At 43.1% G+C, this 15,432-nt stretch overlaps 1 protein-coding gene across 1 annotated transcript in view; it reads left to right on the forward strand.

Moving 5' to 3' along the window:
- Window positions 1-15,432, forward strand: part of LOC137422292 (receptor-type tyrosine-protein phosphatase delta-like) — a 213,200-nt gene that overhangs the window by 106,949 nt on the left and 90,819 nt on the right. Inside the window, exons 8-9 of the mRNA XM_068109042.2 lie at window positions 2,878-3,001; window positions 3,126-3,301. Of these exons, the coding sequence (XP_067965143.2) occupies window positions 2,878-3,001; window positions 3,126-3,301 (300 nt within the window). The remainder of the gene's footprint in view (window positions 1-2,877; window positions 3,002-3,125; window positions 3,302-15,432) is intronic.

A 15,432-nucleotide genomic window follows, 5' to 3' on the forward strand; every position in this document is an offset into this window, starting at 1 on the left:
GACACAAGGTGACACTGCTTGCTGTTTCGAAGGATGGTTTCTGTACCAGCTGCAGCTCCTCACACGATAAACAAACTTGCATACCCAGGTAATTCGCACGTCACGTGTGAACATCCATATTTGGCTATGGAGGGCAACCTTAATGTAGACTTGGCAACAGAATTTGCGGATTGAGTTGTTATTGATTTCTCAGATAGATTGTGGCCTGCAGATGATCTGGTGTTGATTGCGGAAAGTATGGATGGACTGAAGGAAAAGATGAACAAGTGGATGGAATGTATGGAGACAAAAGGTCTGAAGGTGAATATAGGAAAGACGAAGGTGATGGCAAGTGGTAAAGCATGTGGTGAGGTGGAAAGAACTGGGAAGTGGCCCTGTGCTGTGTGTAGGAAGGGTGTCGGAGTGAACTCCATTCAATGTACAATGTGCGCTGAGTGGGTTAATCAAAAATGTAGTGGTCTGAGAGGGTCATTAACCAGTGTGGCAGCTACATTCAAATGTAAGGTGTGCACAGAGGGAGCTGCAGATTGAGGAAATGTTGAGTTGGATCTTGGAGACGGCGTGAAGCTGGAAGGTGTGAAAACATTTTGCTCCCTCGGAGACATGCTGAATGGAGAAGGTGGATCAGACTCGGCAACCGTTGCTAGAGTGAGATGTGCATGGAAGAAGTTTCGGGAACTGAGTGGCATGCTGATGAGGAGGGGAGTGTCGTTGAAGCTGAAGGGAAAGGTGTATGCTCCATGTGTGAGAAGTGTTATGATTTATGGGAGCGAGACATGGGTAATGAACGTAGAGCAGCAACGAAGGCTGGAAAGGGTGGAAATGCGAATGGTTCGGTGGATGTGCGGAGTATCGTTGAGAGAGAGGAAGACAAATGATGAATTGCGAAAGATGATGGGAATATTGCCTGTGATTGATGCTGTGAAGAGGAACAGGTTGAGATGGTTTGGTCATGTGTTGAGGAAGGATGAAGGTGACTGGTTGAGAAGAGTGATGGAAATGAATGTAGAAGGAAGTAGAGGACGGGGAAGACCGAGAAAGACTTGGCTAAAGATGGTGGAAGAAGAAATGCGGCAAGGGGGTTAACAAGGAGAGATGCAGAAAATAGGGCAAGATGGAGAAGATTGTCATGGGGACCGCAAGGCTAACCCCTGCTCTAGCAGGGAAAATGGCCTTAAAATGCATGTTGTTGTTGTAATGTTGTATTGTGGCCTGGATTGACCAAAATGCTCCTCAAACTTGATGACAAAGGAATTTTTCAGCATAAAACATGGAGCAGTGCCAAAACTAAACCGAAAGCTTTTGCAGTGAGAATCGCCACCACTGTGCTTGTACGTTTACCACCTCTTGCTAAGCAGCCTCTCTGGGTTTATTGCTGATATCTTCATGTTTTGAACAAAAGCCTAAAATAACATTGAATTGGATTGCTTCTGTGACCTCCTAATGTTCATTTCTTATCTTTTTTGCCAACTGTGTTCAACAAGAGTTGCCGGAAAATCATCGCAATGAATGCCGCCAAATTGCACCAGCCCTTCCATGTCTCACCCTGATCATCATGTGACGCACAACCAAGACCTACCAAACTAACAAAAGGCTAGCACTTCTTAACAAGACCCGTTGATAAAGCATATGCCTCTCATTGGCTGAAAAACTACAATCGGCTGCTCATGTTGTTATCAGGAGGGAAGGCGATATGCACCAATCTCAAGTTGCCTTTGTCCCATTGATTGACGAATGTAGAAACGTTTTGTAATGATGCAACAACAGCAAAAGTGTGGCCTTCTTGCTCTTACGACATAACCAGTTTAGATTGCCTGTTCAAATTTTTGAATTTATAAGAATAGCTACACCCCAAAACAAATTTTAATGTGAGCTTTTGAAATCCCATGTATTTAAACGACTTAAGAATGGTACATTCTGCTTCATTGCTTAAAACTCAGCAGTTAGAGGATAGAGCACTGATTGGCATCCCTCGGGGTGGTGGAGTTGGATATATCTCCCCTTCATTGCCGCACTGTCTGCGAAGAGAAAAATGACGTCACAAATTTGGGATACCCACAGTGCGCCAGAAAGTTACGTCACTTCCCCTAAGGTCATCAGCTGTTTCCCAAAAGTCAAACCCGGTGTTGTCTAATGTCATGTCGACACGTATGTGCATGACCTTTGTTCCAGCTCCAACCTGAGCCTTTGCACCTGGTATAAAATACACAAGAAATCAGGACTTTTTTTTTCCGACAACTGCCTTTGACCTTTTGATATAAACATTTGTTTCCATGTCATGACACATTTTTGTTGTGGCCGATAAATATGGCTTTTGTTTGGACCTTTGTTGGATTGATAGATCATTTGGCTTGATCCTTTTTCTCATGTCAATACACAAGTCATTGATTCATTCTGCATCTTATATTTCGTGGTTGATTAATTCATTATCACATGCTGACATTTTTTATCATATTCCTTCATACTTTTTTTTTCAAAACTTTTATGTAATAATTTTTTTTAGTTGTAGCTTTCTTTCTTTTCTTTTTTTCTATGAATTTTTTTCTTTATCTTCCTCTTTTGCTTTTATTTTTCGTTTTCTTCCTTCTCTGCCATTTTTCTCTTTTAATTTTTTTTTCTTTCCTTCTTTCCTTATACCCTCATCAAATGCATTTGCAATTTTTCTCTTTTTTCACTTTTTCTCTCTCTTCCTGTGTTTATTTTCTTTCTTTCTTACCTTCTTCATCTTTTTGTCTCCTTCCCCTACCCAGCCACCTGCTTCCATCCCTTTCCATCCTCCTTCATCTTGTTCACCCACCTTCCTTTCTCCGCTCTCCATTTTCTGGCAATCCTCGCTCTCCCCTGCTCTCTCTCCCAAAACCCCCTTCTTTGTCTCAGTCCATCGACCCAGGGCAGCAGTTCACGTGGGAAAACTCAAACCTAGAAGTTAACAAGGTGAAGAACCGCTATGCCAACGTTATTGCTTATGACCATTCACGAGTTATTCTCACACCAATCGAAGGTAATTCAATATCAAATTCAAAGTGCATCAATGGTAGGGGTATAAAGTTAAACTAGAATGGTCTTGGAGTGCACATAATAATTTACCTGACCCTGCCCTCTTCATCACCTTTTTTATACACCAGGCATTCCTGGCAGTGATTACATCAATGCCAACTATCTGGATGGTTATCGGCGCCAGAACGCCTACATCGGCACCCAGGGTCCTCTTCCAGAAACCTTTGGAGATTTCTGGCGTATGGTCTGGGAACAGCGCAGCACCATCATAGTCATGCTCACCAGGCTGGAGGAAAGGGGAAGGGTAAGTTTTAAGAGGCAGAGGTTGCTGGTAAAGTGAGAGTTTTAATGGGGTTTTCATGAGTAATATCAATTGGTCATACAATATGTTTTTCCCTTCCATGGTAATGTTGTTGAAATGTGCCCATGAAATCAGTGGTGGCACCAATTTAGGCATCGCCGCGCAGCATCTGCAGACAGCAGTGTCCACTTTGGACATCAAGGGCAGCTGTCATCATACTGCCGACCTGGCCAGTCTGCTGCACTTATGTGCATCAGACTTCACTTTGCATTTACTGCACCTGCAGCCAACGATGCTCATAGGAATAGAAAGCGGGAGAGGGATAGCACACACCTCTATTGCTTTAATCGCTTCTTTGTGCGGGTTTTTTCCCCTTCATTGGCACCTGCTCACATGCTCATGTTTAGTGAGCACGCCAATGAAGGGAAGAGATTCGTCGAGAGCGACGACTCACACCATCAATGTTCTTGATGACGTTTCCCAAATGAAACAATGTACGAGTAGCTCCCTGTCACAAAATCAGAGGCATTAAATCTTGCCATGAATAAATGTAAGTTCCTCTGCATTTGCAGCCACAGAACCACTTAATGCTATTCATGATGTCCCGGTCTCGGAGAATACAATACAAGAGACGAGCAGGAGAGAAGATTGAAGGGCATGAAAAATATAGTTGATCATGGTTCATTCCCAATATACTACTATTATTTATGAAAGATAACTGTAGTGCTTTGTCAGAAAGCCACTAGGATGACATTTGTAACACTGATACCATTTCTTGGAAGATCCAATCCAGATTATACCGTTCAGTGGGGAGCATGTTATGATTGAGCTTTGCTGCTGCCTCCCTGAAGGCACGTTAGTGATATACTCTGAAGCTGGACGTGTGCTGGAAGTAGAGGCAGCCCAGTCGCTATGTTTCAGAAATGTGCTGTAAATCCTGGAAGCCTTGCTGACTGCGCCATGTTTCAAAATTCTCAGGACCAGGTTATTGTGTTATTGGACAGAAGACTAAAGTCACACATTACCTGTGCTGCCTCGACATATTTTTCACAATTTTGCAAATTCATCTGCAATTGTTATGAATTTTCGACCTGAAAGGGGAGGCAAGAAACAAAAACAAGAAAACAAAAAAACAGTGAATAAGAGGCGCACAACAGGAGGAATCTAAATGCTTCGTTTGCGTTTACGACCGACACGTCATTTTCACGTTCGCCTGTTCAGCATTTTTTTTTTACCTGATGGCATGGACAAAGGTTATTTCATTGTTTCAATTAGGCACACAGTTAGCCACTGTCATTACACGCTATTAAGATTATCATTTTCATTGGTTGCAATTTTTTATGCAATATCGAGGCTCTTAGAATAGGAAAAGGAGAGGAGAGGAGGAGACACTGTAACCTGCATGAAAAGGGGTGGGCTAGGTTAGGTAGGGATAATGATGGCATAAAGGATTGTGGATAGGGATGTAGGATGACATTACATGGTAGTGCACCATGTTCTTGAAGCCTTGGAGGGAAGGGTGGGATTGAACCTCTGCAGTAAGGCAGTTCTCCAAAGGAGAAAAAGAGTAACGAAAGAGTTGAGGTGTGTAGTAAGTCTGGATTTGGAGATTTTAACCAGGACGGATTCCTGGAATAACACAGATCCAGGATGGATACTATTATGGGAATCAGGAGATAACACCAGAAATTATACAGTGTCTTCAGAAAGTATTCACCTCCCTTGACTTTTTCACATTTTGTTGTGTTACAGCCTGAATTTCAAATGGGTTAAATTGAGATATGTTTTTTTTGTCACTGATCCACACATAATACCCCGTAATGAATGAATGAATGATCGTTTTAAGGCCATTTCCCCCGCTAGAGCGGGGGTTAGCCTTGCAGGCCCCATGACAATCATGGTTCCCTGTTTGAGGCAATGTTTTTATGGCCGGATGCCCTTCCTGACGCCAACCCTTGGTCACGCTCTCACGATGCGCAGGGATACGGTGTACCTATTCTAAATCGGGGTACACACCGTGATCATTCATCCCAGCAAGCTGGTACTCAATTTCCCGACCTTAGAAGGATGACAGGCTGAGTCAACCCCCCTGGCGTTAATTCAGCGATCGACTGGGATTCGAACCCAGGATCCTAGGATCCCAAGCCGGCACCCTAACCGCTAAGCCAACACCAGGCTATAATACCCCCATAATGCCAAAGTGGAATATTTTTTTTCTTTTACAATGTTTTACACATTAATTAAAAATGAAATGATGAAATGTCTTGGTCAATAAGTATTCACTCCAAATTGAGCACATGTGCATCCAATTTCCTTTGATCATCCTCAATATTTCTTTGCAACTTGATTGGAGTCTACCTGTGGCCAATTCAATTGATTGGACATGATTTGGAAAGAAAGACGCCTTTCTATATAAGGTCCCACAGTAGACAGTGCATTTCAGAGCTAAAACTCTGACTCTGACCGTAGAACAGTGAGATCGAATTGTGAGGGCGGCATATATCTGGGCAAGGGTATAAAACAATTTATTGAGTGTTGAAGGTTACCTAGAGCACAGTGAGCTCCATGATGAGGCAATGGAAAGAATATGGAACTACCCAGACTCTTCCTAGCGCTGGACGTCTGACCAAACTGTGCAACCAGGAAAGAAGGAACCTGGTCAGGAAGGTGACCACGTACCCAATGATCACTCTGACAGAACTACAGAGTTCCTTGTTTGAGAACCTGCCAGAAGGACAACAGTCTTTGCAGCACTTCACAAATCTAGGCTTTATGGGAGAGTGGCAAGATGGAAGCTACTCCTGAGAAAAAGGCACATCACAGCACACCTGGAGTTTGTAAAACGTCATGTGAAAGACCCAGAGCATGAGGCAAAATATTCTGTGGTCTGATGAGATGAAAATTGAACTCTTTGGCTCAAATGCAAAGTGCTACATCTGGCGGAATCCGAGCCTAGCTCATCACCCATCTAACACCATCCCTACCCTGAAGCACGGTGGTGGCAGCATCATGCTGTGGGGATGCTTTTCAGCAGCAGAGACTGGGAGACTTGTAAGGATAGAGGGAACAATGAATGGAGCAAAATACAGGCAAATGCTTGAGGAAAAACTGCTTCACAGTACAAAAGACCTTGGACTGCAGTGAAGATTTACGTTCCAACAGGATGTTCCAACAATAATATTGACTCAGGGGTTTGAATACTTATGTAAATTAGATATTTCTGTATTTCATTTTATTCCTTTTGCAAAAAGTTGAAAAAAAAGTTCTACTTTGATATTATGGGGTATTATGTTAAGATCGGTGACAAAAAATGTCAATTTAATCCATTTTAAATTTAGGCTGCAACACAACAAAATGTGCAAAAAGTCAAGGGTGTGAATACTTTCTGAAGGCACTGTAAATACCAGTAGAATTAGACATGATCAACCTGCTGCACATTTTATCACACCTCCCCATAAGGCAATGATGAAACAATTAAGCTCGCCTCACCTCACATCGACCACTAATTCTAGTTCAAAACACGCTGTCGAGGTGGTGTTGTTGTTTCAATTCAACCGGCACACACTGATCAAGGAGCAATTCAGGAATTGTGCATGCACACATCAAGTCTGCAGTCCGCTCGCGTATCAGAGATGCTATCAGAGACACACTGATCTGATCCAAAGACGTCGAAGCAAAATCCATCTGGTGACCTATGTATAGCACACATGGATTCAATCGTTATTCAGAGGTTAATTTGGGGACACGTTTGGATTTTATCATATCATTAGAGAGACCTTTTGGGGGTAAGATCTCATTTTAACAAGAGATTCTTTTAACAGTTGTCTAGATTCTAGGCTAATGAAGGAGCTAACCGATAAAGGGAAGCGGGTTCACAAACTACCAAAGGACACGAAGGGAGGGGATGGGGGACATACTTAAGGACGACAGGGCGAATAACACAAAAACGAGTTTACAATGGCCCGGAGAGGAACAGAATGGGAAAGAATCAGCGCGTGTGTAAGAGATTAGTGAACGAGACAACAGAGACGGAGATGATTCGACAATGCGAAGAATGATAGGCCACCATTTTATCTCCAACATTGATCGAAATTAGCAAATTACACCACAATGTTGAGAGACGTCTAATGATTTGCTCATGTTTTAATGCAGGTTGAAATTCATCCTGCATTTTGTGCACACATGCAATTTCTGGTTGTGTAACATAGAAACCCTCTTAACATAGGTCATCATAGGTCATCTTAGGTCATCATCTTAGGTCATCTTAGGTGTAACATAGGTCATCTTAGCGTTAATGCTGCACCACACTCGCTGATATTTTCAGAAGGTAAAGGGAATTTGACAAAATCATCAGGTTTTTCCCGTTCCCCATCATGGTGATTTTATTTGTTCATCATCCTGTAAACATGGCACTTGTCACTAAAAATGCCATCACAGTTCATCTGGCTGCAGTCACACTCGAATGTTACCTCGACTGAATAGATTGCTGATCCTCGTCCGTCAAATGCTGAAGTAAAAGGTAATTTTTTTAGTCCTTTGTCCCTGCTTTGTACCATTTTGTAAATTTGGTATACCAAGGAAAAGCTATATGGCTGATCGTGTGACCAAGAATTTCAAAAGTAAATTCTGACTCGACTGTAATGTCCACTATATTCCGTTCCCCCCACTCCCCGTCCCCCGTCCCCCCTCCACTAAAGATTGGAGGAGGTTATGTTTTCACCCCTGTCTGTCTGTTTGTCTATGGACAAAATATCTCAAAAATTTGAGGACGGATTCAGACGAAATTTGGCAGAGATGTGTAGCGTATGCGACAACGACGAAATGATTAGATTTTGGTGAAGATCCGGATTTGGATCCGGCTAGTAGAATTTTTAAGTGTTTCTTCACCATTGGAAGATAGGGCTTAAAACGATATATAGCAGGATATCTCAAAATGTTGTGGACGGATTTAGACGAAACTTGGTAGACAGGTTGGGTGTCTGACAAGGACAATTCAAATCGATTTTGGTGAAGATCTGAATATGGATTCGGATATGAGAATTTTTATTTTTTTTTAGGTGATTTTTCACCATTGGGAGACAGGACCAAAACGATACATAGCAGGATATATCAAAAAGTTGTGGATACATTTGGAGGAAATTTGTTTGACAGTTTGGGTTTGTGACGAGGACGAATTGATTCGATTTTGGTGAAGATTCGAATCCGATTTTTTTTTTTAAATTCGAAGTGATTCTTCACCATTGAAAGATGTGGCCAAAAACGACATATAGCACAATATTTCAAAACGTTGTGGACGAGTTCTGACCAAACTATGTGGATGAGTTGGTTATGTGAGAAGAACAAACCGATTAGATTTTGGTCCAGGTTCAAATCCAGATCCGACCTATCAGTGGGATACAAAACGTAAACTGTTCAGCCTGGTGGAGAATACTCTACCGAGTGCCGTTTTAGTTCATTTTAGTTCGTTTTAGTTCATATTGGGACAATACACCCAAATTTGAAATGAACCCTCACAACAGCCATTTGCACATTTTTCCCACTGAGCAAAGCAGCATGTTTTTTTTTTTTTTTTTGTGTTTTTTTTTTTTTGTTTTTTTTTGTATACAAGATCGAGGCTCGTGAAAGAGCGAACATTTATCACACAGAAAGACAAACAGACACATAAAACAAATAACATCGGGAGCGGTAGACAAGATGGGGAGAGAGGGGGAAGGACACAAACACAACATTTGAGAGCAGGGACCGAGAGACATGGAGACATCGAGAGATCTGTGGGAGGGAGAGGGCTTTGGGGGGGGAGGCATGTGAAGGGGGGGGAGGCATGTGAAGGGGGGGAGGCATGTGAAGGGGGGGAGGCATGTGAAGGGGGGGGGTGGGAGAGGTATAAACATATGGACACTGCCAGGATTTCCAGGAAATAAGTTGGAATTTCAAACAAGGTGGATCTGGGGTGAATTAGTGGGGGTAGAAAAGATCAAGGTTATGGATGGGGGAAGATAAGAGATGGTGGTGAACAGCTGTTTTAAAGACCTGGAGGGAGGAGAGGGATTGAAGGGAGTGTGGGAGTTTGTTCCACAGGCGGGAGAAAAGAGGAATGAAAGAGTGAAGGTGAGCAGAGAGCCGAGATTTCGGCAGTTTAACCATCAGAGGGTTGCTGGCAGATCTTGTGCGACCTGTAGGAATATTTGGGGGACAGAGCACAGAGAGAGCTGGGGGAGCAAGGCCGGAGAGGAGTCGGAGAGGAATGTTCTTTTCATTGTGACATCATGGTGTCTTATTGTGACAAAACTGCTTTTATTCACTTGAGACAATAGTACACCGATGACCCTTGCCCTAAACTGCACAACGATGTACACACTGAAAATGTACAACTTAAGAACAACACTGAAAAGCTGCAGCAGCCAGCTCAGAGCCCCAAGTAGCACCCAATTAAACTACTCTGGGATATTTGTAAAACTAGCAATGGTACCCTCCCTACGGGCGGGGCTTCAATTGGGAGACCCAAATGAAAAGGCTAAATATCAGAAATTGAAGGCTTTTTTTCTTTTAAACGATTTATATAAACATCCGTTAAATCTCGATCGGTGCAGCCGTTTGTGCGGCACCCGGGAAAATAACGTCATGCGGGAGCAAGTATCAGCAGGATGTGGCAGTGTGGGAGTCCACGTTTCTGATCCTCCTTCATGCCGAAGTAGCCCACCACTTCTCCAAGCATTCCGCTCTTCAGATCCGCAATGAGAGATTTAAGCTTGATACTGAAGACGCGTGCAGTTAGTACTCCCGATGTCGTATGTACTCCCGATACGTGTTTCCTTCATTGTAAAAACTTCCAAATCAACAGTTAAAAGGATTTTGAGCCGATAGGTGTAACGGCCTTGGCAAGAACGATGGAGACGGCGATCTGTTAGCGTATACACCGCCCAAATAGCTATGTGGAATTCTCTCATGTAGAGATTAAACGTCGTTTGAACTTTTGGCCGAGGTCATTATCTACTTTTAATGATGTTTACATACGAATGATGTTTAATGATGTTTATATTGGTTTTGGGTCGTCCTTTCTGCATATCTCGTGGGATTGTGAGTTGGAGAGACGGCCATGATGGCGGGGAGGGTTTGGAATTCTCTCAAGCAGGGATTCAACCCGTGTCCTTATAAAAGGTCTTTGTCCGAGGTCACCGAGTCCGATCGGTGCAGCCGGTTGTGCGGCACCCGGGAAAACAACATCATCACAATGAAAACATTGTCACAATGAACGTTATGCGAACGCGAATGTTATGCGGGAGTCCAAACCTCAGAATGCTGTAGACCAAAGCTGAAATTGGAAAAACTAAATGGCCTATTTTACTCCCGGAGATCCCAGCATTACCCACCCAAAATATCGTTGCGATCGGTTCAGCAGTTTTTGCGGTACCTTCAAACGGACATAAACACAGACCGACGGACAGACATTTGGTGAATTATAGTAAGATGTGGATGAGGGCCAAAGTCAACATAGTACAATCCACCACTGAACCTGCACTGGTACATCAAAGAGTTTGCTCAACATGACATCTTGTGTCTGCCAATATTTGATGTAAAGTGTGAATGACAGCAACACCCTGAGTGATTATCTAAACAGTTGGGAATGAATCACCCAATAATATATTGTTATGTCCTTATTCTCCCAGTACATTTTCTTCCATGCAACATCAAGGCTAATGGAAGAGCGAGATTACAGAAGATAACTAGAACGGTACTCTGTTAGGTGCATACCTCCTCCAGGCTGAACAGCTTACATCCAAATTACATATACTATATATATATACATATATATATATATATACAGTATGTACTTGTACACTACATTACCCCAAAAGTATATGGACACCCGAACATCACACATCTCATTCAAAAATCATCGGCATTAATATGGAATTGGTCCCCCCTTTGCTGCTATAACAGCCTCCACTCTTCTGGGAAGGCTTGTCACCAGATGTTGGAACATTGCTGTGGGGATTTGCTTCCATTCAGCCACAAGAACATTAGTGCGATTGGGCACTGATGTTGGGCGATTAGTCCTGGCTCGCAGTCGGCGTTCCAATTAATCCCAAAGGTGTTCGATGGGGTTGAGGTCAGGGCTCTGTGCATGCCAGTCAAGTTCTTCCACACCGATCTCAACAAACCATTTCTGTATGGACCTCGCTTTGTGCACGGGGGCATTGTCCTGCTGAAACAGGAAAGGGCGTTCCCCAAACTGTTGCCACAAAGTTGGAAACACACAATCGTCTAGAATGTCATTGTGTGCTGTAGCGTTAAGATTTCCCTTCACTGGAACTAAGGGCTAACCCGAACCATGAAAAACAACCCCAGACCATTATTCCTCCTCCACCAATCTTTACAGTTGGCACAATGCATTCGGCCAGGTAGCGTTCTCCTGGAATCCGCCAAACCCAGATTCGTCCGTCGGACTGCCAGATGGTGAAGTGTGATTCATCACTTCAGAGAACGCATTTCAACTGCTCCAGACTCCAATGGTGGAGATCTTTACACCACTCCAGCCGACGCTTGTCATTGCTCATGGTGATCTTAGGCTTGTGTGCGGCTGCTCGGCCATGGAAACCCATTTCATGAAGCTCCCGACGAACAGTTGTTGTGCTGACGTTGCTTCCAGAGGCAGTTTGGAACTTTGTAGTGAGTGTTACAACTGAGGACAGAAGATTTTTATGCGCTTCAGCACTTGGCGGTCCCGTTCTGTGAACTTGTGTGGCCTACCAACTCACGGCTGAGCTGTTGTTGCTCCAAGACGTTTCCACTTCACAATAACAGCACTCAGTTGACTGGAGAAGCTCTAGCAGGGCGGAAATTTGACGAATTGACTTGTTGGAAAGGTGGCATCCCATGATGGTGCCATGTTGGAAGTCACTGAGCTCTTCAGTACATCCCATTCTACTGCCAATGTTTGTCTATAGAGATTGCATGGCTGTGTGCCTGATTATATATACCTGTCAGCAATAGGTGTGGCTGAAACATCCAAATCCACTAATTAGAAGGATTCTGCATACTTTTGGTCATGTAGTGTATGTGTGTGTATATATGAATATATAAATGTGTGTGTGTGTGTGTGTGTGTGTGTGTGTGTGTGTGTGTGTGTGTGTGTGTGTGTGTGTGTGTGTGTGTGTGTGTGTATATATGTCAAAGGGAGGTGCAAAGTGCCCCGCCCTTTGTATAAGGGATCATTTCTCTGTATGCAGCTTTTACATGGGGATTGAAAATACGTTTCTCGGCTGCTACTGGACTAGATCAGCTGCAAATTTCAGAAGTAAATGCTTTGTACGTTGAGGTAATATGTTCCAAATTTCAGCAACATCCGTTAATGCATTCTTGAGTTATATTTAGGAAACCCTCGAAATCACGTTGGTCCGTCCATCAGTTTGTCCGTCTGTCCGTCCGTCCATCCGCCCAAAATGTGTTGGCACTCATATCTTAAGGACGATACATTGAAACTAGCTGAAACTTGGAATATACATCGGCCAATAGGTCGAGTTAATGGCTTTCGAAACAAATTCCACCTATGTGCGATCGTTTTTGCTTTAAAATTAAATATATATAAATATGTATACATAAATAAATGTATAAAAAAAAATATACACTTTATAACTTTATTACATTATAAATATTGAACTATTGTTGCTCAAATCTATTATTATAAATATTACAAGTCAGGAGACGACGATGGTTCACGAGCGAGCGGTATTCAATGACAAAGGACGAACTATAACCGAAACAGGCCCGGACAGGCCAGGCCCGGAAATGTCAAAACGAAGGTTACTGACCTTGAAATGAGATAGAAAATAATGTATAATCAGTTATGAGGTTAGTTAGCTGCACAATACCGAAAATTCGGTGAAAAATGAAATGAAAAAAAGGAAAAATGAAAAATCGAGCTCCGTGGGGATAGACACATGACATTGGCCTAACCAAATATCGAAACCCCTGTCAGATTCCAGCAAACCCCTCAGAGAAGATGTAGCTTGAAATCGATTACCCCCTAAAAAGACATCTTTTTCGGGCGTGGCTCCGCCCACAATGGGCGCAATACGCCCACTCTAGGCAGGACACAACTAGATCATGATATCAACCTCCCACCCAAGTTTCATCAAGATCGGATGATGTCATCGGGTAGTTATGCTGCAGACATACAGACACACACACAGACAGATGCACACACATGACGAATATAGTGGTCACTTGATAACTCGTGAACTAATTACACAAATCAAACGTGCTGGTCCAATGGCCGAATGGATAAAGCAGCAGACTCCCAATCTGGGGGTTGTGGGTTCAAATCCCATCTGGGTTGAATATTTTTTACCCTTACTTTTTCAAGTCTTTTATATCATCTTGAATAAAGTCTAGTTCGATGAATAAATGCATTTTGTTCGTATTTAAAATGTATCTTGTGAAAAGGCCCCTTTATATGGGACGTGCCATGTGGCAAACTATAGAAAAGAAGGGACATTCTTGGGTAAAATGCCAGGGGCATAGAAAAGGGTATGTGCCATGTGGCAAAGTATATCCATCTGGCAAAAGCCATCTGGCAAAGTATAGAAAAGAAGGGTCATTCCATAACTTGTAGAAAATGCCAAACAATACAAAGTAGTAAGGGGCATTCAAAAAAATATCGTGTGCATGCTGGACTACCCTTGTGTTCTGAGGAGGAACCAAGTAATGCTCTGGAAAAGGTCATATGAATGGGGCACCCTACATCTGGCAAATAAAATACCTTTACTTCTTCATGCAGCTGTATGAATCAAATTGGCACCCCTTTATATGAAGTTTATATGAACAGTTCTGCCAACTATATATACATATATATATAAATTGATATACTGTCATGGCCAAAAATATTGGCACCCTTGCACTTTTTTGAGATTACACAATATATATAAATATATATATAATTATATATATATAATTTTATTTATATATATATATAATTATTATTATTTTATTTTATTTTTTGTATACTGAATCGAGGCTCGTGAAAGAGCTAACATTTACTTTACAAACAAATCAACCAGACAAACAAAATATATTAAAAGAGGGAGCGGTAGACAAGATGGGGAGAGGAGGGGAAGCACACAAACACAACATTTGAGAGCAGGGAGATGTGTGAGAGGGAGAGGGCTTGGGGGGAGGATGCATGGGAGGGGGGGGGGGGGGGGTGGGAGAAGTATAAAACACAAGGACAACAAGGACTTCCAGGACAGAAGTTGGTATTTCAAAAAAGTGGGATTGGGATGAAATTAGCGGGGGTAGAAAAGATCAAGGTTTTGGATGGGGAAAGATAAGAGATGGTGGTGAACAGCTGTTTTAAAGACCTGGAGGGTGGAGTGGGATTGAAGAGAGTGAGGGAGTTTGTTCCAGAGGCGGGAGAAAAGAGGAATGAAGGAGTGAAGGTGAGCAGAGAGTCTTGATTTTGGCAGTTTAACCATAAGAGGGTTGCAGGCAGATCTTGTGCAACCTGTAGGAATATTTGCGGGACAGAGCCCAGAGAGAGATGGGGGGGCAAGGCCAGAGAGGAGTCGGTAGAAGACGGAGAGACCACCAATCTGCCTGCGGTGAGTGAGTGAGAGGCCCTTGGAGTTAGCTTCATCGCGGGAGATTCCAATGATTCTGAACGCTTTGGTTTCAACAGCGTGAAGACGAGCTAGGTGTGAGGCAGGAGCACCAGCCCAGAGGGGAGAGCAGTATTCCATTGAGCTGCGGATGAAAGCCTTGTATGTGGTGAGAAGCTCAGCTGTGCCAAGGAAGGACTTCGCACGACAGAGGATGCCCAGTCGGCGACTGGCTTTGGAGGCCAGATTTGAAATGTGGTTTTCCCAGGAAGATCATGGCAGATAGTGAGACCCAAAAGCTTGAGTGACAGAACTTCTTGGAGAGGATTATTCAGAAAGTGGATGGGAGGGTTGTCCAGTCGGTCTTTTCGGAGAGACATCGTAAGAGTGTGAGATTTGTCAGGATTGAAAGACATGTTCCACTTGTTTGCCCAGTCTGTGATTTTGCCCAGGTCTGCAGAGAGTGAGGAGGCTGCAGACTGCCGATCTGAGGAATGATGAATGGAGCGACAGGGAGTAGAGTCATCAGCAAAGAGA

This window comes from Myxine glutinosa, chromosome 2 (assembly GCF_964187855.1).
Source record: "Myxine glutinosa chromosome 2, kmMyxGlut1.1, whole genome shotgun sequence".
Lineage (NCBI taxonomy): Eukaryota > Metazoa > Chordata > Myxini > Myxiniformes > Myxinidae > Myxine > Myxine glutinosa.